This window comes from Aythya marila (genome assembly GCF_965140915.1).
Source record: "Aythya marila genome assembly, chromosome: 5".
NCBI lineage: Eukaryota > Metazoa > Chordata > Aves > Anseriformes > Anatidae > Aythya > Aythya marila.
Genome location: NC_139046.1, coordinates 59,876,408 through 59,904,080, shown reverse-complemented (window position 1 = coordinate 59,904,080; position 27,673 = coordinate 59,876,408). Strand labels below are relative to the sequence as shown.

The window sequence follows — 27,673 nt, the reverse complement described above, 5'->3', positions numbered from 1 at the left end:
AAGAGGTTATCACTATCAACTTTGTAATCCGGTTTTGATTCCGATGGGTACATTTCATTAAAATGATGGCTAATTTCTATAACAGCTCTTTTAGTATATATGAACAATTTATACACCTACAAACTATATCCAGGCAGAAGGGCGAGGCACATGAGATCCAAATTTCATGCTGTCTTGAAATGGAATTTTCTTGTGGTCTAGCCAACACTGCTCTGAAATTTGTAGGTATATTTTCTGTAATCCAATGCAAATCTGTTCCTCATGAATAGAAGCAGATCCAACCACATTCTTCCATTCATGCTAATAGCTAAATATACTTAAAAAGATTTCCAGAGCCCATTCAAAACGGCACTTAAAAATACATAAAGTTCTCCTGTTTTCTTACTCTTCTAGGACGTCTGCCTTCCTGCAAAATCTTGGTCACCTTCTGGCATTATCTTAATCACAAAAAAGAAATCTTAAATTTACTATTATATCAACAAGCACACATTGTGCTGATTATGCCTATCATTCCATTTATCCTTACGATAATAATAACAGCACATTCTCCTGTATTTATAAACTCTACACTAAACTGCTAACATGCAAGTTTGTAAGCACCAGTGAATCTTCTGCTACAGACAAAAGGGTGCAAAGAACTCCTAGGCTGACATTAGAGAAAACGTTTAAAAGCCAAAATGATGTGCATATGATAAAGTAGTACTGGCTTACCCCAGCTGAAAAACTAATCTGTGGTGTCTTGCAGACATGTAAATATTACAAATAAAAATGCAAATGTAAACGTTGAATGTTTCAATAGTTTCAAATAGTATGTATTCAGAATTGTGTGGAATAATACAGTTTCTTATTTATCATGTCACTATTTCTTTGCAGAATATTCAGTACAGTTAGGATAAATATGCCTTTTCCTAGCTCTTACAAATGAAACTCTGAGGATTTAAAAAACAAATAAGACTGTACAGCTCCTTCGGTCCTACAGCTGAACCTGTGGCCTTGACTATAAATAGGATTTAATGCAATGTGAAGCCCTGCAAACAAAAGGAGCCCGTGTACCCTGCTCTGGGTGTAGAACATAGTTTACTGTCATACACGTATAATCTACTTCAGCTAAATTCTCTTTTATGCTGAAATACTCTACAAGCACAGAAAGCTCAGGTTCCCCAGAGAGAAAATCTGGTCTCAGAAGTCAATGAAAACCTCAACTTAATCTCAGTCAAATTCAGCAGGTACAGGATCTTGCCCTCAGAGTACATTACTCATGTGACTGTTTGGCAGGAAAGGAAGTCAACTACGCACCTCTTGGGTGAATGTAATCAAATAGTACTAACCAGACTGGAAGTTACTTTTCTAAGGAAAAATCTCCTTTATTAGTCTAGAAGGTATTTGTACAGGTAGCTTATAGCATTTGATACTTCTTGTTAAAGTTTCCAGTGCATTAGTAACTTGTAGAAGATATCAACAGCGTTCTTCAGTATGACTTGACTAATTATTTCTGAAGTACTACAATAGAAACTATAGAGGTATTGCATTTGATCTGCTGAATTACAGAGTTCAGCTGGCCTTAGATGTTTTTAAAAGGGAAGATAAATGCCTTGAAGCAGCTTGAAATTAGACAAAGGAAGAAATCTAGTTTGGGAAAGATGAAATTGCCAGCACTGTCATATTTTCCTTTCTAGTACATAGTAATGGCCTTAAGAATCACTTGTTTTCATAAGAAATCCAAATTTTGAGTAATAAGTTGTAAGTACCATCTGTTGGAGCTTCAACGCAAAGACATTTTCTATCACATGATTTTGTGATATATAGTATGGTGCAAAATGCAGGAGGAGGGTAAAAAGATAAATATCAGCAAAGGCTTCTTCCTGAGTGCTTTGTTATAGAGGAGAAGATTGCTGGGTGGAGCTAGCCTGTAAAACACTTGTTACTTAAAAGCTTCTCTTGAGAAAGCTAATACTATGAAACATTAATCTGACCTTCTCTTTTAGGCATATTTCCTATACAGGCAAAATTCTACTGAATTAAATGGAGCGTCTGACTAAATGGAAAGTGAGGAGTATGGAATCAGAGCCTAGAGCAACTGAAACAATCGCAACAGAGAAATGGTAAACTCATTAGCACCTAATAATGCAGTGGCACTTCAGCTGAACAGTGGATTAGAATGAGGGAGGAGACTTACTGGATATGGAGGTATAAAGGGCAAACGACTTTAGGCTAGTCATTTCTTTTTGCCTGGTTTCTTCTACACTGCTGTGAAAGATGTGTTCCCAAGCATAGAGTTTAAGGAGCTTAATGCCTCGGAGCATCTCATTTGTTTTCTTCAGTCTCTCATTGGAGTACTCCTGCAACATTTACATACACATTTAGTTGAAGAGCACCTGGCCCTTAAACGTAAGGATCGCACAAAAATTGCATGCAGCCCTTTGTAATCAGTCAAGTATTCTCTACTATGGAGAGATGCTCTGTCCATTCAAGATGCTTTGATGTTTTTTTGCAAGGGTTAGACTTCTTTGGTGAATCTCACCTTGCAAAGGCAGGAGGCTGAGTGAAAAGCCAGTTGGTCTGTAATCACCTCCTTCTAAATCACGTACCTTATACCGAAAATTTTATTCCTGTCAGCTTTCTGATCACTTGCAAAGAAGCCTCTCGTGACTTCTATTGCTCAGCACAGTGATTTTCAATAGGCACACTCAATATGTACAGAGGAGATCAGAACAAGCAGACAAGGTACAACTGGACACACTGCTCTACCCCAGTCACGATGATGTGGAAGCAATGGTATCAGGCTCCAAAGCAGCAAGGCTGCAATAGCAAGAAACTGGGATCCTATAAGGAGCCTCGACTGCGCAGGGTCAGTTGGCTCTGACACTATAGAGCACTGGTGAAGTGATCCTCCTTCCAGTTTTCAGGTTAATGCAATGATCTTTGTGCTGTGCTTTCCTGCAGAGCGGAGACAGTCCAACCAAAATGCACTGCTCCCATCTACAGGAATTTCTAGGTGATGCTGACTGTCTGCTTGGATGCTACAAGGATGAATGCTGTCTAAATGTCTAGAAGGGTGTATACTGTTGATGTGAAGGCAATACTTTCCCCCCAGGATGGTGTACAAATTTCACATTGCCACCCATGATCTATTTAAGAAGAGATTTCAGCAAGCAAATCCTGTTGTCCAGCATCATTACAGGTTTGTACAGCTTCCTGGGCAGTGCAACAATTGCTGAGCGTGAGGAAAAGGTTTGGAGCAGCTGGACAAGGCAACTTTCTCAGCACTGCCACAGGCAATTCTGACAAGTTACAGACAAGTCAAGTGAGGGATCAAGGAACAGCTCATGACTTAGTGGACCTCAAAGTTCACCAGCATGCTGTGGGAGAGCTAGGACTGTCCAGAGTTATTAAATGAGCCACTTACATAGATATCCACATCTGTGACGTATCTGCGATCTGAGGTCAGATGCAGCTTTCCTACTTCATACTTACTTGGACAGACTGCCCTGCATGACTCATTTATTTCTGCATCATTTGGCTGCACATGGCCATTTCAGTCAATGATTACTGACCATTTACACTTGCAAGTTAGAAAGATCTTAAGTTTTTTCCTGTTAAGGAAACACAAGCTGGCTGAAAAATATAAACCCCAAGACAAATTGGATCTTTACTGCTTAAGCTTATCATGTTTACACATTCTTTCATTTGACATTCTTGAGCATCATCAAGCGTTTGAGAATCAGTTTTTGGCTTTGTAATTTGGCTTTTATATCATTTCAATTCTAAACACAGGCCAATGCATAAATATCAGAGGTGATGTTAATATTATGTGTGAGTGTGAAGACACTTACCAATGTGCTTCTCTGGGCCTGTGAGAGTTTTGTCGCTACAAAGTACTGAACAGGTGCAAGTACTATGATTACTGCTGCTCCAATTAAGGCACTGATTCCTAGAAGATAGTAGAGCAGAAGAACTCCCACAATTATCTGTTGGAAGAAAAAGTGAGAGGAAGACTTGGGATGACTTCACTTTGTGTATGCACCACAAAAAGCAATCACAGGGTAACTGTGCAGCACATTGAAGAACAACCACTGCAGCCAACCCTACCCCAAAACCTCATATGCTCCGCATCACTGCCACAGTGTGGTTTGATCAGCCAGGATATTCTGTCAAAGGATCAAATACACCTAGAGTGTTCCTCCTCATCTTGTGGATTCTGTGACTTGAATCACACTGCAAGAGATTTAGAGAACTGCTAGCTGGGATTTTCTGTTTCATGGAGTCCCCATGACGACGAATAGCAGACAAGGGTATACAGATTTGTATACACCCTTCTATTTACCTTCAATAACAACTCCCACAACTAAGTAAAGTAACTTTATTTTAAAAAGAAGTATATTTATAAGAAAACTCGAAATAAAATTTATTTTTAAGATGCTTCCAGGTAAGCCATTGGGCTACTCCTTCCACAGCTGCTATTAAATATTCTTCCCCATTGACCAGATGACATCGCATGCATTTGCTTTGATTTGTTTTATTCCCTTCTTTGACATTTAAGTATTTTTACACCAAGACAAGCAAATACCTCTCCCAGTTTGATCAGAACACACTTGTCTACAACACGCTGGAATTCCACAGATTTCCAACTGTAGTAAGCGCAGATTTGCTTACTACAAAAATTGATATGAAATACCATTAGAAATGCAACTGATATTTTGTAAATGTTAACTTTCTTCAACTTTCATGACATTATTGTGGAGGAGAAAAAAAAAGGAACATCATAATTATATCAGTAAGAACCTCCACTTCAAATAAACACCAACAAACTTGAAAGAAACTGTTTCAAGGACACACAATACCAGACAGGCAATGAATGTTAATCAATGAAGGCTAGAGAAGCAGTTTAAGAAAAAAATTTTGACTTTGAATACGTAATTTAGACAGCAGGTCAGAGCCTGGGTGGAAAGAGTGAATATAAGCAGCAAACAAGATGTAGAAACTACTGATATTAACCATTCTAGCATCTGACTCCTGAATGACCTAAAGCATTGACACTATTATGTAAAATATAGTATAAGCTAATAAATTAGACAAGATACAGCAATAGAAAACTAATTTCATATATTTTTTCCCTTAAGTTAATTAAAAATAACGTAAGTTACAGAATTTCCTTAAAGTATTATCTACTACTCTTGCTACATTTGCATACTCACATAACACTCCCAGAAACACTACCTTCCGTCATCAAGTTCAGCAGTCACCCATTCCCACAGATGCTCATGGGAACTGCATGCTTCCATGAAGAAAACCAGAGTCCATAGTTTACCCACTTCTATGTCAACATTTTTGTGAATTCAAGAAGAACAGAGAAAGCTATTTTTTCTTAACAATCTTTTGATGACTATCTGCAGATGAACTAAACCGAAATGTGACTCTTACAATGAGTCACAGTATTTATTTAGGAAATATGCGGCATCATGAAAGCAAAGTCCTATTGTACATACAGCGCAGATCTAGTAAGAGCAAAGGTTAAATGGTAATTTAAAGATCCCTTTGTGACGAGTGAGTGAGCAATCTGCTTCCATGTGAAGTTAGGAAATTCATGAATGTGTAAAGCCAATGAACACATGCAAGGCCTCCACCAGAGAGCCCTGGCAGAGCTCCCCTCCAGAACAGGAATTGTCTTTACAGATCAAGATATTCATTCCCAACTGCTTTGCCACAGGCAGACAATTCAGGCACTCAAAATTCAGGAAAGCACTGAACAGTGTGCAGCTAACAGATGCTCAAAAACACAAAGTCAACATGAAACAGTGACTCTCTGCTTTACTGCTACCCCACTGCTGGTTGATTGCCAAGGTCATTATGGGACACACTAGCTGTTTCAACTGTCTCAGCTTCTCACAAAAACAAGGATAAAGCTACTCTGGCAACTGGATTTGGAGGGACTTGCTAGCACTTGGCTTTAGTTTTCTCCATCCTGGCTATTGAAAGGATCAATCTTTGCAATAAAAATTCTGTTCTCAATAGCTTATAAATGATCGCATTTGCATCTTCTTTCATATAGTGAAAAGGGAAAGCCTTTGTAATACATTCATCATGTGTGGGACAAAAATGTATTCTCAACAGAAGTACACAGATAGAAATATCTGAAAACTGCCAAAGCCTATAAACATTTCTGCAAGTGATTCCGTATTTGTCAGATGCACACAGCAGTCAAGAATAACCAGTAAGTGATAATATTCTAACTGCTAGAGGACAGTAACTGACAGATGGGAAGGCTCTAGATTAATATTTCTGAGAAGGTAATGACTGTATTTTTAAACAACTGTGCAATTAAACATTTTGCTTCCTTTTCATCAAAATCCCAAATGCTCTTATCTGCCAGAAATATATCTGGAACAAGAAACTCACTGATACCTGTTTGTTGTTAAAAATAAATCTACTGTCTAGTGACTTATTTTTTTTTGTTTAATTGAAGATGGCAAATACTGTCAGACAAACTGCTTTGCGGCCAGTTTTGACAGATGTCCTTTCATTACCACTGTGCACTGTCCCTGCCAATGAACCCAAGACATCAGAACATCGGACCTTTAAAAAATTATCACAATGGAATCAAACACAAGTGTTTATAAAATGGAGAGGGGAAAAGCCTTTACAGTGCCTCATTTTGCTCTCAGGGTTTGAGCCAAACCTAACAAGGACATCTTTCAATTCACAGGCATCCCCGGGCCCCTTTTCATTGATTTCAATAACCTTCAAACAGTAACTTAAGGCAACGATCAAGTTCCTATTGACTCCAGTCACGGCAAAAATGGGATTCAAATTATCTGGACTGCATAGAAATGTGATCAATGACTAAGTCTTCTAGTCAAGGACAAATACAAAATTCACACCAGATGATGAAATACTAATAGGTGATGAGCTACAAAACCATTGTAAGTCTGTTTAAAATAATACTGAAGCTTGTTCAACTTATTTACCATCTCTGAAGTATCCAGTAATTCCAGTAATTTCACTGCCTCATGAAACAGGGTACTGAATGAATGCTGCAGAAATGTGTTTGGGAGAAAACTTTGCAAACAACATGACTCATTGATTTGTATCTTGCAATGCATACGCCATCCGCAAAACAGGAGCGTACTCTGACACTGATTGTCTTGATCTACTGAAGAGCATTGCAGGGTGAATTTTAATGCGAATATAATCATATTTTCACAAGACTGTCATGAAATCTTTATGAGTCCGCGACTTCTGGCACATTAGAGCAAAATGTTGTTAGAGAATATGCAATGAAACTGGCTTAATTCTCAGTTACACTGAAGCTCTCCCTGCACTGAACTGCTAGTGATCTTGGAAGAAGCCCATATGACATTGGTACCTCCCATATAGGTTGTTTTATTAACATCTTTACAAGGGATACAAAGCACCGGGGATAACTGGACACTAAATATTACCTTTAAAGGGGTGGACTCCTCTAAATACCTCCTAGCATTTTTTCAGTATATACACGTAACTCACCAACTTCTTACTGCATGGCACTTATAGTAAAGGGACAAAAAATAGCCTGATAACAAGATTAGTACTAACAAGCTGTCGGCTTGTAGCCACGTTTCATATCAGTTTCTTTTCATTATACTTGTCTTCTCTTTTGCAATTAGAAATTAATATTAGCATATGTTACTTGAATATTGCTTTTTTCACCCACTTCCCCACTGTAAAATAAACTGGTTCCTTTTATTTTTTTTCCCTTCATGATTTCAGGGAAAGCATCCTGTTGCTAAAAACCTAGGTCAAATCTCTTTCTGAGAAATATCTGCTGGTAACTGCTATACTCATCGGCCTCTTTCAGCTCTAGAAAGTCAAATGTTTTGAACTGCTGTATTAAAAAAAAATATGAGTGTCTCCAGGAAATGTGGTCTATGCCCCAATGCAGTTAATACTGCACAAGGAAGAAAAATACATGCATTTATTGTATAAATGCAGGCACACTATGACTTGTAAAAATATGACTGTAATCTCTGAATCTTCTACTCTAATGGGTATAGTGATATATAGCTCACGCATGTAGAGTGAATGCAAACTGTAGGCTAAAAAAGCACAGTTTAAAAAGAAGTCATTGTCTAGTACTTCCAGGTGAAAAGAGGACGCTATCTGGTTTTGCAGAGAATACTCTCCAAAGATTGAAGCTACACAAAAGAAAATGACATGTTCAAAAACTCAGTCACTGACAACGAAGAAGGTCCTGTTTTGCCACTTACCCTGCATTTTCCTCATTAAGGAAAAAGCCAAATCCAGGGAAAATAATTAAAACAGGTTGTTGCGTTGTGGGTTTTCTTTTTGTTTTTTCTTCTTCCACTTGGTCCAAAAGGACCATCTCTAAATGATCACATCTTTAAATCTACTACTGTTTCTGTTACCTCTTCTACTGGGATAACGATTGTAATATATTCCAGTTAACTCCCCTGAGCAAATGAAGCAAAACGAACCGGAATAATATGAACTACTACAAATTCCTGTTAAAAATGCAAACTATGTTTGGCAGCAGTCAAGATCAGTACTGTAATACAATCTTAAATACCTAGAGTTCTGTCAAAAATGTGAAGTTTGTTACATGTGTTTCTAGATATTTATATCTGTTCTTTAAGTTCTTTGATATATTTACTTTCCTAAAATTCTTAAGCAAACCATCACTATGGATTTATGCACATTAACAACAAAATGGTACACCGCTCAGTCTCCTTACCTGTACTGGCATAGCCCAAAGGTTAGGGCAGAGGAAAAAGAACCACATCAGCTGGTTGGTGTCTATGGCAACCAGGTTACAGATCTGGCCTGCAGTCATCTCCCCCATAGACATGTTTGAAGTTGAAAGCTGCATAATTTTGTTGTATATTTTTGTCTGGAAGATGGATCAAAAATTGTTAGTATAGAGAATGAGACCTTTATTCCCCAATTGGCCCAAGAACAATACCCATAACTTATGCCACAGAGTGCACTTGCTGTAACTAGTGTTAATAAAATAACATTATATAATTATATTCAATATTTAATAGTCAATATATTATAATTCTTTTTATTTTTCTCTGGCAATTGATTTAGGCCTCATCCAACTTCAAAACCATATTCCTGGCTGAGTGTTGTTACATTTTGGCTAGAAAGCCCAGTCCCATTGCAAATATTAGTTCACAGGCAAATAACGTTAACAGCTCTGATTTTATACTGAATTACTTACCTCAGTACAGAACAGGCACCATGTAAAAAAAATAACTTAATTACACAATATGCAATAATGAAGGGGTGCTATTACCAGCTTGTTTGGGAAAAGGCTGCCCAGAAATGCTTTACAGTCATGAGAAAACTGATAGGAGGCACCCTGATTAAGGGTCTTCTGGTAAATATCAACCAGCCCTCACGATGCGTAAAGTCATATTGGGCACATGGAAAAGGTGCAGGTGTATACAAGGGGGTAAAACAGGTAAAAGGTTTAAAGAAAACTGAAAAAAAAATAGGAAACAAGAATTTGCCTACAAATGCTGGGTATAAGACTGCTATTAACATTAATTCTTCTGCTTAGAACGATGGCTAGAAATTTTCTGATTTGAATGGTACAACTGAGCCTCTATCTAATACACAGTGCACAGAACACACAGCTTCGCCTAAGCAAAACTGATGGGAATGTAACACCATTTTCTTGCAATTCCCCTTTTACCATTTTCTAGTTGCTGTGGTCCATGTATTTTTCAGTTAGTTGCAGCACTTCTGCTTGATATGTTTTGTGCTGTGTATATCTTAGGTCAAATTCTTATTTCTTGAGAAATTTTGTACTTCACTCTATTAGAGTCAACCAACGGACATAATTTAGAAGTCTGGCAGCTGACAACTGTTTCCAAGCGTATGATCAAAAGATGATTAAATAATTATGCTGTTGGAAGCATCCAGCCATCTCAAGACTCTCACAGGATTTATGCAGTTCAGGGGGTAAACCCTGTTAACATAAGGCTAGCTTTCAAGCTGTCAAAGGATAGATTTCAGCCAGTGCACTTGTCAGTACTGCATTATAACCTAACACCTAATTCTCTTATTTATTATTATTTCAGGCACGGATCTTTGTATACTACATACTTTGATCTGTTTGTGGTTGGGGAAGAATTACAGGCTCCTTTTTACCAATCTTACATTCAGTAATTACAAACTCTTCAGTGCCTGGTTATTCTAGGGCATGACCCATAGAACAAGTCACTACTCCAGGCACTCAAAATTCAACCTATCCTTTGTCCAAAGTACAGTTAAATATTAGTAAGTAATTACAAAAACATCAAATAAGATTCATATGAAAGAGAAATTAGGTCTACATTAATGCAATCTTTAATGGTAATGTCTACATTGAATTTATTTCAGGAGAACTCTTTCAGTTTCTGTAACACAATTGAACTACTACAGTTATATATTCACAAATACACGTGTGAGTGTAAAAAAACTGGATAGTTAATATATTGGCTACCTGTATTGCACCTCTCAAGTTGATTCCTGTTTCAATAGCAACATAGTATGATGCTTGGAGAAATGTCCTTTGCAACAGAAGGGCAAAAAATAGGAGTACAGCCAAAACATATGCATTAGACAGGAACTCTTGAGATGAAATAAAGAAAACACCAAGAATTTTAGTCTAAAAAAAAAAAAAAGAGAGAGAGAAAAATTAGAATTACGTGCAATTGTAATTTAATTACCAGTTTTGCATAATTAATAAACAGCGACAACCACAGTTTATTACTTTGAAAACACTCCCAAACGTGATCTGAAACCTCACCATTTATCAGTTCAATGAGACAGCCATATAATGTGCCAACTCGGTAAGCTTCATTTAAATGCGAAATTACATTTATAGGATTTTTGATATCCTTCCAAAATTCTAGGTCACTGAGTAACTCAGTATCATCATTTGCTAATGACATGCACTGCCAGTTGTCAGAAAGGACTAGTTAACATTCATTCAGGGAAATCTGTCTCCTTATTTTTATATCTCAAGATACAGAACACTAAAATGACCTTCCCAGCTTGGTGGAAAACTCATCCTTCCATTCTTCTGGAAATACACACATTATTTTGGTTTGCAGCATCTAACAGGTTTGTTCAGCATTGGTTTATTTGTGGTCTTTACCTCCTAGGAAGTTCATGAGATTGCTGGAGTGCATTTTGAAGCATGTCAATAGTTCCCTAGGACAGCAATGCATTTATTCCAAGTTATATTTAACAAGCAGACACCTTCAGTGCAACAATTAGTTCAGAGCCTGGCTCACTTGGGGAAGCCTTCTGAAATAAAAAGGTCTCTACCTTCCCCTTTATCCACTTGGTTCCTTCAAAACTTTGTTTGCTTATGCTGCCATTAAAGGCAAAAGGTGTAAGCTATCTCTTTCTATTCCCCCTCAGAGGGATTCTTTGCAATTTACTTTCTTGCTGAGCACACTTCTAGCCTAGACAGTTTCTTTGCTGTTGAATGTTTTAAGACTGCTATAACATTTAATAGATCACATTTCACAAACACTCACTGCCTGTACATTTTATCAGAACCGACCTTGCTATCGACTCTTTATAGAAATCCCACATGACAAATTAATACAGAGGCTAAACCTAGTTTTTAAAGTTGTGGTTTTGCAAGATGAGGTGAGCCAGCTAAAAGAGAAATGGGCTTCTCCTTACCCTTAACTGTACCTGGGTTGCTCCAGGCTGCATACTTCTGTTGCTTACTGTTTGCTAGCTTGGGAGCTTATTGGATCTATCCCAGAGCCAATTCAGATTACTGACAAGAAAATCAGTCCAGAAAAACAAAACAAAACAACACAACAAAAAAGCATGCACTGCTAGCTTTTAGTTTAATGGGCCAAGTCAGACCACAAGTGTCTGGTGGGTGCCAGAGCTAAATCAAAGGAGGGAATGGGTGCAGGGCAAATGACAAACGTGAAAGGAGGAAGGGCAAGTTCTCTTTGCAGTGGTAACACAACAGATCACTTCATCTTCCTCAGAAGACAGAGCTTTAGGGTACTTTTTCCATGTCTTTTTACTCCATCTTTTGACATTCGTGATGGCTGCTGCCATTGCTGCAAGACGGACACTATCTATCCCCTTGACAACAGTACGGTAATTGACAGTCTTAAAAGAAGAGAAATGTATGCTTGCCTTTGCAACAAGTAAATGAGATAATAAACAAAACAGTTTTTAGAAAGATCCCTTGTTTTTCCTCTGCGAGAAGAGTGCACACTTTAAAGAACACAATCAGCACACATTTCCTGATGGTGTCTCCCACCTCACACAAGAATATCACTTCTCATAAGAAGAAACTACTCTGACCTGTCTCCACATCACCTTAACGGCCTGCTGAGGTGCACAGGAGATCATCCATGGACACCAAGCAGTCCCTCTCCATAAACATCTGGGCACTTCAAAATGAACTGCAGTCAACTCTTATAACACTGGAGAAACTAAAAAGTTATTAAAGGGCTTCTATTACGCAGCACAGATGTGTGTAGTATCTATTTTCCTGGTTATGTGCTACTTGTTACAAACTGCTGAGATTCAGACCAAGGCTGTACACAAAATAAAGCAAGTAATTATGACTGCATTTCTGTCTTTCTTCATGCAAATGCTTCCTATTTACATTAGGAGGCATCTTGATGGCTGTATACTGCACAATTTCAAAAGCCACCTGTTGTTTCTTGTGCAGCATGTAGATACTGAAAGACAAAATAAAATATAACTGCAAAGTCAAGAGTTTTGGGGAAAAAAAAAAAAAGGACATTAGGGATTAACACGACATCATTTGCATTCATGATGTAAATTTATGCCTGGGGCCACATCATATCTTAACTTTCAACAGTGAGAATCTCTCCTCTGAGTCACCCTTTCTCAGGCCAACTATTATTTCAGTTGTCCTTCACTGGGATTTCTTTATAATTCAACACAGGCTCATCGAGGAGAGTGGCGTACAACATAAGGACAACATATATCACTGCAACACTGGAAGACTGTCAAAGATATCCTCTCTCTTTGCTGTCATGTTAGTAAGTGTAGTAGTAAGCGTAGTATTGTATCAAGGGCAGAGACTAACCCAGCACAATTTTAATGCTGTCCTACATATACATGTAGCTAGTACTGCTAATTACTTCAGCTAATACTGCTTTTTTTTTTTTTTTTTTTTACTGTATACTAAAAAAAAACATTTTTTATATGATCAGATTTTGACAAAACATGTTCTTCTAGCAGTGAGATTTTGGTGCAGTGCTGATTCACACTAAAACATTACACAATAGAGGAGCAGGGATGAAAATTGAAACGAACTTGTTATCCTAGTATACAGCTTGAAAGAAAATGACGACTGGCACATATACACATAAGCATCACACAGACAGGGACACATTTCCCCAAGACATCTACAAAGTTTCACACACAGTATTAGGCCATTATAGTTTACAAAATCAATGAACATTTTGTGACTAGGCTACAAGAACAAGCTAAGCACACTTGCAGCAAACATAAGGAGATAACAGAACATCTACTGAACCTTCCAAACAGAAGATAAAAAACATGAGAAGTTGATGGAACTACATTTTGTTTTCAAAAAAATGGTTTTGGGGACATTCAGTATCCCACCTTCCTGATGACTTCAGGACAATATCACTTCTTAAAGTACCAGCAGGCTCTAGCCAGTAAACGGCTGAGTGAAGGCCACTATTATAAATACTTACAGACACTTCATTCCCACAGTCTAAAGTGTTGATACACTGGGACCTATGCCTTCTAGAGCTTTTCAGATGATTCTGCAGGTTTGTTGTATCATTTGAATCTGTTATGTCAGCAGATACCTAATGCTAAAATGACCAGTCCTAACACATGGAAGATGTTACCAGCAAAATGTAATCATTCTGTCAGTCTCTTCTTCGGTGTGAAGTGGTTGACACAGAGAAATTCATGCCATGGGAATGTTCCAGGGGTGGCCATAAATATTGATACTGGAGTTATAAATATACATGAAGAGAGTGACAGAATTTAAGATGCTGTCGTGCTCTGACTAATTGTGGCACTAACTAAAGCAGTTAATACTGCCTGCGACACCCACATGATCTCAGAGTTCCAGCTCCATGACAGTTTTTATTTGTCACAAAGGACCCGAAGAATAGAACAAATATATCTTATGATTTATCTCTTTGCCTTCAGTTTCATAGACAGAATTTCTGTTTGAGAGATACAAATTCATTATGACTTCTCTCCACTTGATTTACAAACCGTTCAAATAGAAAGCCTCTGCAAATTACAGAAAGATATTTCATCTAATTCAACAAAGCCTTTCAGGTATAAAATTGTATTAGCCTTTTAACAGAAAAATGTTGTATGTAAGTCAGGTCAAAACAGAAGAAAATGCCTTTCCAGAGTCCTCCTATCCAAAGGAAAATACACCCTTAACTGTCACTCAGGGACTGTCACCACCACCAAATACTGTTAAGCGATCCCCAAATGGTATCAATTACAACAACCATGAGGCTACCACTTAGCTAGACATGGTGGCAATGTCAGGGCAGGATGAGACTCCTTTCAGGGCCTATCTGGACCAGCCCTGAGCATTTCTAACAGGGGAACACTAGCTGATGCTTCAACAGAAAAATTTAACAGGGTAATCTGTTAGTAGAGATTTGGTACAAATTCATTTGAAACAATAAGCACTCCAAACAAATTATTAAGAAGCAGCTCAAAAGTTTCCGTAGTACTTTGCCACAGTGTAGCCTCTAGCCTACATAGTCTTTTTTTTTTTTTTTTTTTTTTTAATTTCCTGCTTTAACTAGTTTCCATAAGATCTACTTGCTATATTGAAGTCTCCAAATATTAGGATAAAGATTGCAAAATGTATAAATAATTCATTTCAGCTTGAAGCTTTTGTTAATTTTTCTGCAATGTATTCAACACCTTTCAATATTTACTTCAATGGACCTCATCCAAAGTGTACCTGGGTGAATGGGCATCTTTCCACTAGTGTCAACAGACTTCAGAGATCAATCTTACATCAAACAATAAGTGAGTTGCAAAAATAAAGTGATAATTCTCATAAAAACGAGGCCTGAGTGACTTTACCTTTTGAGAAGAGGCTTCCTGAACTTTTTTTAAAAATGCTTTTAATTTGTTATTAATCAAGAAGTTTCTTGTGGAGCCTTCAATTAAATAGCACTTTTATAATAATTGTTTCAGTTGATCTTTTGAAATCAATCTGCCCAGAGACACAAGTGGAAATTCTTTGTCCAGGCTAAATCAGTATCATGATAATAAAAGCCTGCTTTAATCCTCTTGGACATCCCTCATTTCTGGAAATGAAAAGCCAAGCCTCTTAAAAATACACTTTTCCTTTTTTGAAAAGCACTTACTCACATACTTGATTAAATCTCTAGTCACAGCTGTACCTAAACTACTTATGATACCAGTAAGATCCTGAACATGTTTCACCACTACCTTGAACAAGGTTATATTCCTGAATAACCGCAAGCCTGACCAGATGTGTAGGTAACACATTTTGTTCATCACCCAGGTATGACTGTCAGCAGTAGGTGACACACGTGCTATCTCTTCCAGCATTCAAAAATACATTGCAGTTGCTTTCTTTACTGAGGAAAGATAATACATAGTTTTAGTACTGCTTCTTTTGACTCCTTTTGTAACAGCATTTTGACAGTGTGGTGGTTTCATACAGACAACTAAGCTCTACCAGATCATTCTCACTCCCCCTCCTCAAAAGAACAGAGGGGAAAAAATGATGAAAAAAGGCTCATGGGTTGAGATAAGGGCATGTGGAAGCAAGAGGAGAAAACAGTTAATCTTGCCACTATGGCAGCACTGCTCAATGTCTATTATTAGTGTGATATCAATGCTGTTCTAGCTACAAGTGCCAAGCACAGCACTATAGGAGCTGCTGTGGGGAAAGTTAACTCTGTCTCAGCCAGACCCAGTACAGACAGTACCTGTGGGCGGATGGTGTTATTTCCTTTCCTAACATTGTGAACAATCCCAGAGATGCAGAGGGGACCAGCAAATCCAAGCAAGTCAGCAAGAATACGGAACGTGCTGCTGAGAAGTAAGGGTCTTCCAAAAGCACAGCAAAGAGCACGCCAAATTGATCTGGATCCTTGTGGAGATGGTGACCTTTTGTTCTGTCCAAAATACAAAAAGCAGATACAGTAAAAGGATTATATTATGTATAAACTGCAGGTATGAGAAATTATTTTTCCCTTGCTTTAGTTCATTGACAGTAATTGCAATCTTTGAGCTAGAACTCAGGAACTACAATTTTTCTTCCATTTGTTTTTATAGAGTCAGAACAAAGCATTAGTTTGTACTCTCCTCCATTTCACAAGAAGAAACTGTTACTTCTTTCCTATCCTTAGTAGGGATCAAGTTACCTGTGTTGTTGGTGGTTTGCTGGGGGAACAAGAAAAAAAAAAAAGGAAGGGAACTGACGGATTTTGTTTTCTTTTGAACACGGAGACTGAAAAGTTATACTCTTTTAGATAGGCTGCAAAAGGCTTCTCACTAACTTCCCACCTGAAAACTAAGCAGAATCTGAGCTGAAGTAGTTTCAGACCTTGAATACTCTTACGGACAAACTGTAACTGAAATAACATTGAAAAATAGTCCTGCGAGACCTCATTAATATTGACTCCGTAATTGAATGGTTCCAGGGTCTTATTAGGAAGAATGATAATGGTGTTTAGTGAGTACAGTCCGTAATTACTTTCCACATCATAATAGAGACCATATGGATTTTACATGCCTTTAACTAGTAATGTGTTTGATCTGCATGCTTAGAGAAAATTCATTATTTGTAAAATGGTTTGGTCTCTTTGTGGAAAACTCTGTTACTGGTTACTTGGTTCACATATCTGCTTGCTCAATTTTATATCATGCTCATAGCGTAAAGAAGCAATGAAAAATGTAAATAGTGAGAAATCAGAGTGACACAATTCCATGCTTTGCATACCTTCTGTGCTTCAAAAGCCTCATTAAGGCGAATATAATTGGTCAGAGCTCTCATGGCAATGGGAAGCTTGCCTATGGTTTTCAAGTCTATTGGTTTTTTATGGGCAGTCTTGATGAATGTATTCATCCACCAATATGTTCCTTTGGACAACAGGTTCACAAACGGCTGTAGGAATCGAACACCAAGGTCCTGGAGATCCTCAGGAGGTTTAACTTCTTTAGGACTTTTGAAGAAAACATATCTCTGAAATTCAGAAAAATCCCCCAAAAGAATCACACTAAACATGTAGAAAATAAGTCCGCAAAGTATAGATAAGAGATAAGGACACAGCAGATAATCAATGAATTGAGAACTGCTTTCTCAGAAGTACTCAAGGAATTTCAGCATTCAAATTTGACTAATACAGCAATCCAGTTTCCTGAGGTACTGGGGCATAAGAAGCATCCAGCATAAAAATACATAATCCTAAACGTTTAATATCATTTTGTATAAGGGCACAAACTTTTATACTTCAGGAAAAAAAAATAAATCACCTTACGTGTTGCATAGTACTGACCCTGCCTCTTGTTCTGTTCTGTGCCAGACAGCACGACACAGGACATAAAATCAGAGACCAGTTTGGGTTGGAAAGGGGCTTAAAGATCACCTATAGTTCCAACCCCACTGCAAGGGCACCACCTACTAGACCAGGTTGCTCAATGCCTCATCCACAATCTATTCCCTGATCTTGCTGGGCACAGAGGTGAGGCTCAGTCACATACTTCACTCAATGTCTACTCATGACTGTACCTAAACCATACTGATATTAGTAAGATTTCTGGATATACTTCAATGCTATCTTCCCTCCAGCCATAACTGGAGAAATAGTTCTCATATCCTAGGAAAAACAGTGATGTGTTTGGGAACAAACATTTAGAGGAACAACGGACGGAAAGGAGAAAGCAGAGCTGGTACTCAGAGTCACATAAATCAGTCTGATTTATGAAAAAAAAGCTGAGGCCAATGTCTTCCATTTCTGCTGCATAGAGGCCTTCCCCTTTATTTTCTTTTACTTTTTCCCCCAACTCTGCCTCTTCTCCCACCTGTCACAGCAGTGGCCAGCTCTCCACTCATCCCAGTCCCTTACAGCAGCAGCTGAAGCAACAAGCCTGTGTCTCCTAAGTCTGGCACAGACACAAGATGCAGGAAAAAAATCCATACTTCTGGCTATTTTATTTTATGCACCAAAGACATCCTTGAAGAATTAAATCCAAACAAAGAGAAAATAAGAAAGATGACAGTAGGCACTGAGCTTTTTTATTCTTCTTTGTGGCTTATAACTCCACAATGGTCTAACCTCATTTAATTTTGCAGTTTTATTACAAGGAGGTTTATGAGCAGTTCTCTGGGATGCTGTATTTGTTTCACTTTTCCCACAAGACAATCCACTGTTCTTCATTTATGAGACAAATACTGAACTTCCAGCACTGAGGCTTTTACTGCACTTATTTCAAAAGTATTATAGCAAAAAAAAAAAAAAAAAAAAAAAAAAAAAAGCTGCTATTAGCCCTATTTTTGTCCTAAGTTACCAAATAAACATACTGGCACAAACACACACAAAAATCACAAAAACTATCAAGAAAGGAGCAATAAGGTTTACATGGAAAAAATTCTTTCCCTCCTGAGACTAAGTTTAATTTACACACACAATTAAGCAAGGGACAGGTGAAGGCAAGAACTTGGACAATTATCCATCCAGCAGGTTCCAAAGCCACCTCTCAGTCTGGATTATGACTAAAGGCACTGTAGAGGCAGAATTGTACATAGCTGGGAGGCTAGAGAGCAATCCTATTTGCTCCAGTAAATCAGTTACTGTGATTGTCTCCTGGAAAATGAGAGATGCTATTTGTGTCTAAGACTCTCTCTTTGAGCAGATGATTACTTTCACCCAGTCTTTCCTTGCTTCAGAAACACTAATTTCTGATGACTGAAACTGTGAATCATAACAGACATTTAAAAACACATGTAATTCATCTTAATTTACCTACAGTGGAGTCTGACATTCTTAAGTTATGACCTAAGAAAATTGGGTTAATCTTTAATTCTCAAATATATTTCTAGTTGGATTTTCTCCCTCTCCTTTAGAGATGAATTTCATACTAAGTACCCAGTAAGATGAAAAAAAGGACAGGGACTTACAGTACTAACTTACCCTCACTCTGATGACATTTATTTCTACAGCTAGTAGCATTCCGTATAGAACAACCAGGAGTCCCGTGAGGCAAAATCGAAGCTGAGAAAATCCAACCCCATTATCACAGAACTTTACAAATTTGATGGTTTTAGTTATGAAAGCTAAAGTCCAGTAGAATAACAATGCTGTAAGGAGGGGGAAAAAAAAAAAAAAGTCAATCAGCTCCACAGTTGCACAAATATACAATAGTGATATTTATTAAATAGTCATTCAAAAAGAATGCAACATGAATATATAGAACTAGAGTGGCCTTTCTCTTGTCAAAACAGAAGCCTAATTCAATTCTGCCGACACAAAAACATTAAGACAATGTTTGTTCCAAATTCCTTTCCCATTAGATTCGGTGATCTTTGGTAAGTTTCACAAAGTGCTGTCTGCTGAAGGAAATTTCCATCTGCTGTAAACACGCATCCACATGATGAGTTCATGGGAGGGAGCTGTCTCGCAAGGGAAGGTGGGTCTGAATGATGTTCTTCGATTCAAACTGGGTTAACACTACAAGATCGCTGCAAATTTGGCTTGAGGGAAAATCGACCTTATTCCCCCTACAGACCTCTGGTGTGTATGCAGGAACAGACATACAAATATCTTCTCCAAACTACTGCTGCTCTTCATTTCTATTGTACCACAAAACCTCCATATATGCAATTTATAATGCAGATACAAAAGCAAAAGGAAGAAGTCACGTTCTTAAAATTCTACCTTTTTATAGTTCCTCCTAGAGTGGTTTGGGTTGGAAGGAATCTTAAAGACCATCTACTTCCAACCCCCCTGCCATGGCCAGGAACAACTTCAACCAGACCAGGCTGCGCAAAGCCCCATCCAGCCTGGCCTTGAGCACTTCTGAGGATGGGGCATCCACAGCTTCTCTGGGCAGGCTCTTCCAGGGCCTCACCACCCTCTGAGTGAAGAATTTTTTTCCTTATAAGTACTCTAAATATACCCTTTTAGTTTAAAGCCATCTACCCCTTCTCCTGTCACTACACCCCGTGACAAAGAGTCCCTCCCCAGATTTCTTGAAGGTCCCCTTTATTTATGATTGCAATAGGTCTCCCTGCAGTCTTCTCTTCTCCAGGCTGAACATTAACTCTGCCAGCCTGTCATCACAGGAGAGGTGCTCCAGCCCTCTGATCATCCTCGTGGCCCTCCTCTGGTCCACGAGGTCCAACAGGTCCATGTTCTCCTTATGTTCGAGGTCCTAGAGCTGAATGCAGTACTCTTAGACAAGAAGTTCAGTAGAGGCCTAGAAGTGCTCGTGCTACTGTCAGTTATAGATAAATTATCCCTGCAGCAAGCTCTGGTGATTGGGAACGCATTCCATGTCATCCACCACACTGTAAGCCACCTCACGTTCCCAGTTCTTAAGGAAATAGCTTATAGGGTTATGCTCTTTCACATGAATTTTTTGTTGCTGCTGTATTTGCCATGGCGCTACAGCTGGAATGTGCTCCAGCTGCCAAGAAAAACATCGATATGCTTTCTCAGTGTCTTGCTGCAACACCAGGGAAAGTCTTCAGCCAAGACACTAGCATTTACAAGTCTGGATTACAAATTTGGATAACTGTCAACAGCCTGCACAGCCTCAAATGATGTGTGGTGTTCCAGCTACTCTAAGGTACCCTAGAAAGCCCTGTGGGGATGTAGAGCAGGGCTACCCTTTCCAAGCCAAACCAAATTCAGCATGGACAGTCCTCATGGGATTTGGGTTGCGGGGGGTCTTCTAATTCTGTTTCTATGGAAATCTGTTGCAAAACTCTCACTTAAATGAGGACAGTAAAAGGAACAGTACTGGAGTTCCTGTTGGGTATTACTTGTACAAATGCTAAAAATTTGCACCAGCAGAGGATACCTAAAAACCAATCAGGCCAAGTGATTCCAACGTAGAGCTCTTGGATGAAGAAGTAAGAACTAGCAGATCCATTCCCCTATTTGGAATTTAAATAAGCGTCTGTATGACCAAGGGTTTTGATTAGAGAATTCATTTAGAAATGACTACTTGTCTAATCAGTGTTGGAAGGTGCCAAATGCAACATCCTTGGGTGACAACAGATCTCCCACTGTCCTACCTCCTAAAAGCATTTGGCCCTACCTACCTTCTCTGTTTCAACTGTAGGTACATACAACCCAACGTGGTGAATGTTCACAGGCTCTTCAAGATAAGGTTCCTCCAAAAATATACGTATGGCACCACTTTCTTTTAAGCTGGGTTTTTATCATCTCACTGATGCATGCGTATGGGCTGAGAGTTCCTAAAAATTGTCACTGACAACTTCCACTGACCCACGCTACCTAGAGATCAGCACACGGGGTATACTTCAGTTTATTTCATCAAGTTGGATCTATTAGAGATGTCTGCAGCCTAAAGGACCTTGCTTTTTCTTGGACTCTGTAAGTGACCTCAACCCACATCACCCGTTTGAAGGTTCTCACCCGGGGGCCAGATTGCCGAAAATCTGGCAATGTAGAACTCACTGTTTTATATCTTTATTGGATTAAGCCCAAGATGTGGAAAATCACACATGGGATTTGCTAACTAATCTTTGTGTATGTTCAGAGAAAAATTTTGTGCACTGACCGTTATAACATAAAGTTCCACTTTAAACAGATTCCAAAGGAATTCACTATAATACTAAGTTGCATTTAAATTAGAAAACTAGATTACCGTCATGAATGTTGAGTCAGTGCTCTAATTAAAATTGGTAAAAAAAAAAAAAAAGAAAAAAAAAAGTAGTGTTCCCACACTACTATCCCTGTCAGCTTAAAAACTCAGTCCCGTTGTTATTTCATAGTTCAAAACCATACAGAGAAAACCTGACTCAGATCATATCAACAGTGTTCCAGTAGTTGGAATGGACACTCAGTTGGGATCCTGGACTCAATCATTCACTTCAAAGCATAACTCTAAACCTTGACAAGTTTTCTGATATGAGATAACGAGAATGACTACTTCAATATAGCCAACAGCCTGGGCATAAAGTTGCAAGGTGGGATCAGCATAGGAACTTCGCGCCCTTTTCGCACATACCCCAAAGGAACGTTCTAATCCCCAAAGTTGTTATGGTATCTGTCCCTTGCTTGTTTATGAAGAGTTACAAATGGTCTTGATTTCTTTAAGACAGAGAGTGAAAAAGACTTCAAAACCAAACAAAAAATACAAAAGTTTCACGGGATCAGAAACTTTATACTGGCTAAAGTTACTGAACAGACCTTTGAGGACCTTCTGCACTGCATCAATGAAGAGTTTCTCCACTGAATTTAGTAATTTTTGGATGAGGCTTGTTTGTCAAAGAGCCTTGGTTTTATGCCGCTTCCAGCGAGCCTGCTGCTTTATACTGCTACCATCTGCAGCTGTAGGCATCAGTCCTCCAGCTGAGGCACATGATGCCCTGCAATTAGGTGGAACTTCACTAATGCTTGAAGCAGCAGCAGATGCCACACCAGGTCATTTTCTGTGTGGGTGTGGAATATTAGATCTCTGCAACATTTTACCAAGGAAGAAACCTCTTTCAGTTTCCTTAAACTTTTCCTCATGATTTCCATTTACTTTATTCATATTAGGCTCTATGAGAAAGCTACTTCAGGGCTAAGCTGCGCTTGAGTCAGTTAATAGCCGAGTATAATTGAAACTATCTCATTCTGAACTAATTTATATAAAGTTGTCATTGCCTGGTCTCAACTGTCAACACAAAGTAGTTGCAATTAACACTGAAAGATGGTGATCCTCAGGGTTACATAACAAAAATTTGTACAGTCCAGAAAAGACAATGGAGACTTAAAAATATGCTTGTTCAGTATTCTCACAAACAAATGACAGTGAAAAGAAAAGCAAAAAAAAAAAAAAGACCCTCATTTTATGAGGACCCTGGATTAAATTTCAAATCAGATTAACTAAATAGTAAATAGTGTAGTTAGATTTTTTTTTTTGCCTAAGAGTAAACTACTAAGATTAGATTTTCTAAAGGAGTCTATTCCTTGGAAATTCTTGCAAAATGAAAATTCCTAACGATTAACTTTCGTACCATAGTTACATAGCACCAATAACACCTGAGTGTTAGTATTCATTGGTATATCTGATTATTATTCCAACCTTGTCCAGAGCTCATCCAGCATCAGCACTCTAAACAAAGAACAGAATTATCACAAGAGAGATCTCCAAAGGGAAGAGATTATGTAAAAAGGGGTAATCAACTACCAACTCTACATTTGTGCTACTCTTCGCAGTGATCTAACAGCAGGAATGCGACACTAAATTATTAAACACTGCATTATACATCTGAAACAAACAAACAAAAAAACACCACAAAACACAACAGCAAACCCTGCTTGTTTTCTGTACTTAACTGTAACATGCTAGCAAGGCTTCCCTGAAATGTAACATCTAAAGCTTTGATAAGGCATTAAATGGGCTCTGCTGACTAATCAAAACGCGACTGTATAACCCCACTTGGTCATAAAAGACAAAAAGGATGCTACTTAAGAGAAAAGTGCAAGGAAAAAAAGTCTCCAATGAGAAACCACAGAAGTTGCTACACCTGCATAGAAATCTGTTTTTCTTGTAGCTGTGTTATTCGTTATCAACAAAATCAGACCACTCTATAAGAAGCTAGAAGCACTGTAAATAATGAGCGGCTTCAGGAAATCTCCATTATTATTCAGAACTGAGTCTGGTCACGGCAACTAGCAGGCCAACACACAGATGTAGCTTTTCCCCATACAAGTTAGTGCCGAGACCGCAGTGAGCTGTCACAGAACGAAGACACGCACAACACCACCACAGTCACACTTCCACGTCTAGTAAGTTGCAAAACGTACCAATCAATAACTTTGGGAAATTGGATGTTTCGATATTGTGGTAATAGACAACAGATGTGATGGCTGCCAAGAATGCCATCCCAGCTGGCATGTACAGGTGTAAATGACGGGATTCCGAAACCCTTAAAGAAGAAAAAAAAGTTAACATCAATTGAAAGCAAGTATTTGCTACTTAAATGTCTCCCTTTTAATTTATGATTTTTTTTGCTGTATGCAGCACTGAGATCGGATTTTCTAAAATGTTTTAGGGAAGTAAAGTTCTCCAATTTTCAATGGGATTTAAGCTCTTAAATCACCTCCTTAAATATTGAATTCTTTCCCTGTGCTAAAAATGAAAAGTGTATACTCTTATTTCCTACTGAAATCAACTGGAACATTGTTTAAATTAGAATAAGCAGCTCAGCTCCAAAATGAGGAAAGTTAATTTCAGCTAAACTAGTTTGGGAGCTGTCCATCAAAACACATAGATAACACAACCAACAGCAGAGCTCAAGATTTTCTATAGAAACATTTGGTGAAAATGTTTTTCTTTTTCCAGTTTAGGGAAAAAACAGCACAACAGCAAGGAACTTACAGTGAGTTCTGTTTTCAGTAACTACTAGCCAACAAATAAAACCTACAACAAAAATCATATACCTTGAAGTTTTATCCTATAAAGCAAAACCTCTGACATTTTTTTCCAGGAAGCAATAGATGGGACCTTTCCAACTAAGCCCTTTGGGGGTACTCTTTGCCAGTGTTGTTGGATTAGGCAAGAAATAAAGTTTGGGGGATAAAAATCATGCTTTCTTCCTCTTCCCTCCTCCCATTTTCCACCTTTCACAAAATTAAGAGAGTGTCTTGTGCTGTCAAGAGGTAAAATTTCTTCCATCTCCCATCCATCTCAGTGAGAAGAAGCACCAAGAGGAAGTCTGTAGGGCACAAACACCTGGGGAAATTCACACCTTGTCCTCTGAGCCTGATGGAAAATAAATTAGCATCCCTGGCTAAGCTCGTGCTGCAGCAAAAGCTGCTTCTGTGTAGCCTGTAAAGATAAAATGGGCTGTGCAGTCAGGGAGCTGGAGACCATCACAGCACTTCACCTGACTTACAGCTGAATATCCCAAACATCAAATCCACTGGAGCTCAGAAGGGCCACCTCCTGTGTCTGTACCTAGGAAAGGGAAGACCTTCCTCACGTGAACACTAGAGTGAATTCCACACAGTTGGCTGGAGCCATGCTGACAACCTGTGGCATAAACACTTAACTCCTCTTATTAACAGTAAGGATTGACTCAACGAGGATACAGAAAAATGAGAAAAGACTCTCCAGTCTCTGAATTCCTAGTAATGACTGTTTTTTTTTTTTTTGTACAACAGGGTTGAATTTTTGGCAGGCAAAAACAAGTAACAAGAACAGCTCAGACACCCTAGGCTTCAGAAGGTAACACTGCAGGAGTGGGAGGTGTTTTGCTGTTGTTGTTTTGGTTTAGTTTTAAATTTATTTCACAGACAAGAATTAAGTTGCTAGAGTTCCCCTGTATGAGCTTATCTGCAGCAGACTGCATGTATTCCTGCAAAAAGACTTTTGCAGAGGTGCAAAAGACTTTGACAACCAGTCACTGTCAAAAGGTCTTACCAACATGACACATTTTGGTCTTAGAAAGCTGGCGAGTCTCAAAACCTGTTTTTATCCACTGCTGCACTTGCTAGCCTGCTGAGTGCTCAGGAGGCACAATTGTGGGTTGGCACTCCCCCTGTATAGCTAGGAGCTTTGATTCTTGTCAGGTGACACTTAACAGCAGTGTTCTGAGCCAATTTAAATAGCAAATAAACACAATGTGAGAGTTTGCTAAAGAACAAAATAAAACAGAAAACTCAAGGCAGGAGATGCTGCTTTGAGCCTCCCACACCCTGATAATCCCAAATAAGCATGAGAAAAACTCTTAAAAACCTGGCACTGAGAAACATTCTATTTATATATATTTAAGATAAGTTATAATAATGATATCAGGCTCTACGACAGAATTCTGCAGTGCCTCTCACACTGGTTGGTGGATACTTGTAATATAGGTGGCTTAACAGAGAGATTTTGTTCTATATAATGAAAAGCTTCAACTTTATAACTCAAATCAAGCCACCATCAGTACTGACCAGATCCATTGAAGGCTCTAACACATTTTAATTCTTGGGTAGCCAAATCTTTTCCATCAAAACTGTGAGCTGCCCGGCTTGAAATTACAGACTAGGTGTACTGCACAAACATCAATGGTACCTCAGATGAAACTATCAGGTGAGACGATGATACCCATCAAATCTACTCCTTTTTGTAAGAGGGGCAGAGCTGAACTTGCAGGGAAATGTCATGACCTACTGTGCACGTGGGAGTTCTGCCTGAGTAAGGACTGTGGGACTGGGTCCTTGGACATGAAACGTATCATGAAAATGTCACCATCTGCTTGAGTTGTTAGGATTTAACTCTGATTACTCTTTGGAAAGATATTGTCATTAAGCTGAACTAAAAATGATTAAGGTCAATTGTGCGTACTTGGCAAGGTCTGTGGAATTTTTGATACAAGGTCAGTAGGTTAATCACCAGAAATACAGAATACATGTTTATAGCCACAAGGAATATAGTCTAGATGGCAATTTAAACAAGGAAACAATACCCAGACTGAAATCATTTTGAAACGCTCAGTAATATTGGGAAGCAGACATGCACTCACCCATCAGACACTATGCCCTCTGCGATCTCACACACCAGCACAAACAAGAGGATAAAAGTTAGTATCCAGCGGAGGTTGTGGCCGGGGAAATGCAGCCACGTGCTGTGATGGATGTGCACCTTGGAACTCTGACTTCCCCATCCTAAAAGGGAAAAGAAAATTAGCGAGAGCTGTCCTTACAACACAATTGACACAAAGTAGCGTGCTGCAGCTGACAGGACTGCGCTGTTACATCCTTTCAGAGCCGTGTCCCTGCTGCTTCGCTGCCACACGGAGCAAAGCCAACGAACCAGGGGACAACCTTAAATTCCTCCACCCCCCGTTAAGCTGTGGCACGGGCTGGGCGAAGCCCACAGGCAGCTGAAGGATGCATTAAACCACGGGGCCACCTACCGGCAGCCCCAGTTTCGGGCTCCCAAGCCGAACCCACTGCAGGCAGCGAGCCCCAGCAGCCGGGCAGCCTCCCTCAGCCCCGCTCCTCCTCCTCCCCGGGAGCCGCAGCGGGGATTTGCCGAGCATCTCCTCGCTCTCCCCCGGCCCCTGCTGAAGATTCACCCTGCGCCGTTTCAGCACTCACCGATGAAGAGGATGGGGAAGGTGATGAAGAGCAGGAAGACGTGCGGCACCACGTTGAGCGCGTCCACGAAGCAGCCGTTGTTGAGCACGCCGTGGTCCACGTTGTAGGCGGTGGAGTTGCCCTCGTCGCCGCAGAAAGCCAGGGCCATGGCGGGACCCTGCGCGCAGCCCAGCGCCGCCTCCGCGCACATCCAGCCGGGGCCGGCGGGGGCTGCCCGGCCGCGGCTCTGCCCGCACCTGGCGGCGGCCGCCGAGCGGCCCCAGCCCGGCCCTGCCCTCACGGCCCGGCCCGCCCCGGCCCCGCCCCGCCGCCATCGCCCCTCCTCGCCTGGGAGGGCTCGGAGGACGCCG

The 27,673-nt window shown here is 39.4% G+C and overlaps 1 protein-coding gene across 1 annotated transcript in view; it reads right to left on the bottom strand.

Annotated features, from left to right (window-relative positions):
* ABCC8 (ATP binding cassette subfamily C member 8) overlaps positions 1 to 27,548 on the bottom strand; it is a 76,922-nt gene extending 49,374 nt beyond the window's left edge. Inside the window, exons 1-10 of the mRNA XM_082761601.1 lie at positions 27,324 to 27,548; positions 26,747 to 26,888; positions 24,042 to 24,163; positions 19,188 to 19,354; positions 16,997 to 17,239; positions 15,981 to 16,169; positions 10,487 to 10,651; positions 8,729 to 8,884; positions 3,834 to 3,968; positions 2,177 to 2,339 (exon numbers count right to left, since the gene is read on the bottom strand). Of these exons, the coding sequence (XP_082617727.1) occupies positions 2,177 to 2,339; positions 3,834 to 3,968; positions 8,729 to 8,884; positions 10,487 to 10,651; positions 15,981 to 16,169; positions 16,997 to 17,239; positions 19,188 to 19,354; positions 24,042 to 24,163; positions 26,747 to 26,888; positions 27,324 to 27,513 (1,672 nt within the window). The 5' untranslated portion in view covers positions 27,514 to 27,548. The remainder of the gene's footprint in view (positions 1 to 2,176; positions 2,340 to 3,833; positions 3,969 to 8,728; positions 8,885 to 10,486; positions 10,652 to 15,980; positions 16,170 to 16,996; positions 17,240 to 19,187; positions 19,355 to 24,041; positions 24,164 to 26,746; positions 26,889 to 27,323) is intronic.
* Between the last annotated feature and the right edge of the window lie 125 nt (positions 27,549 to 27,673).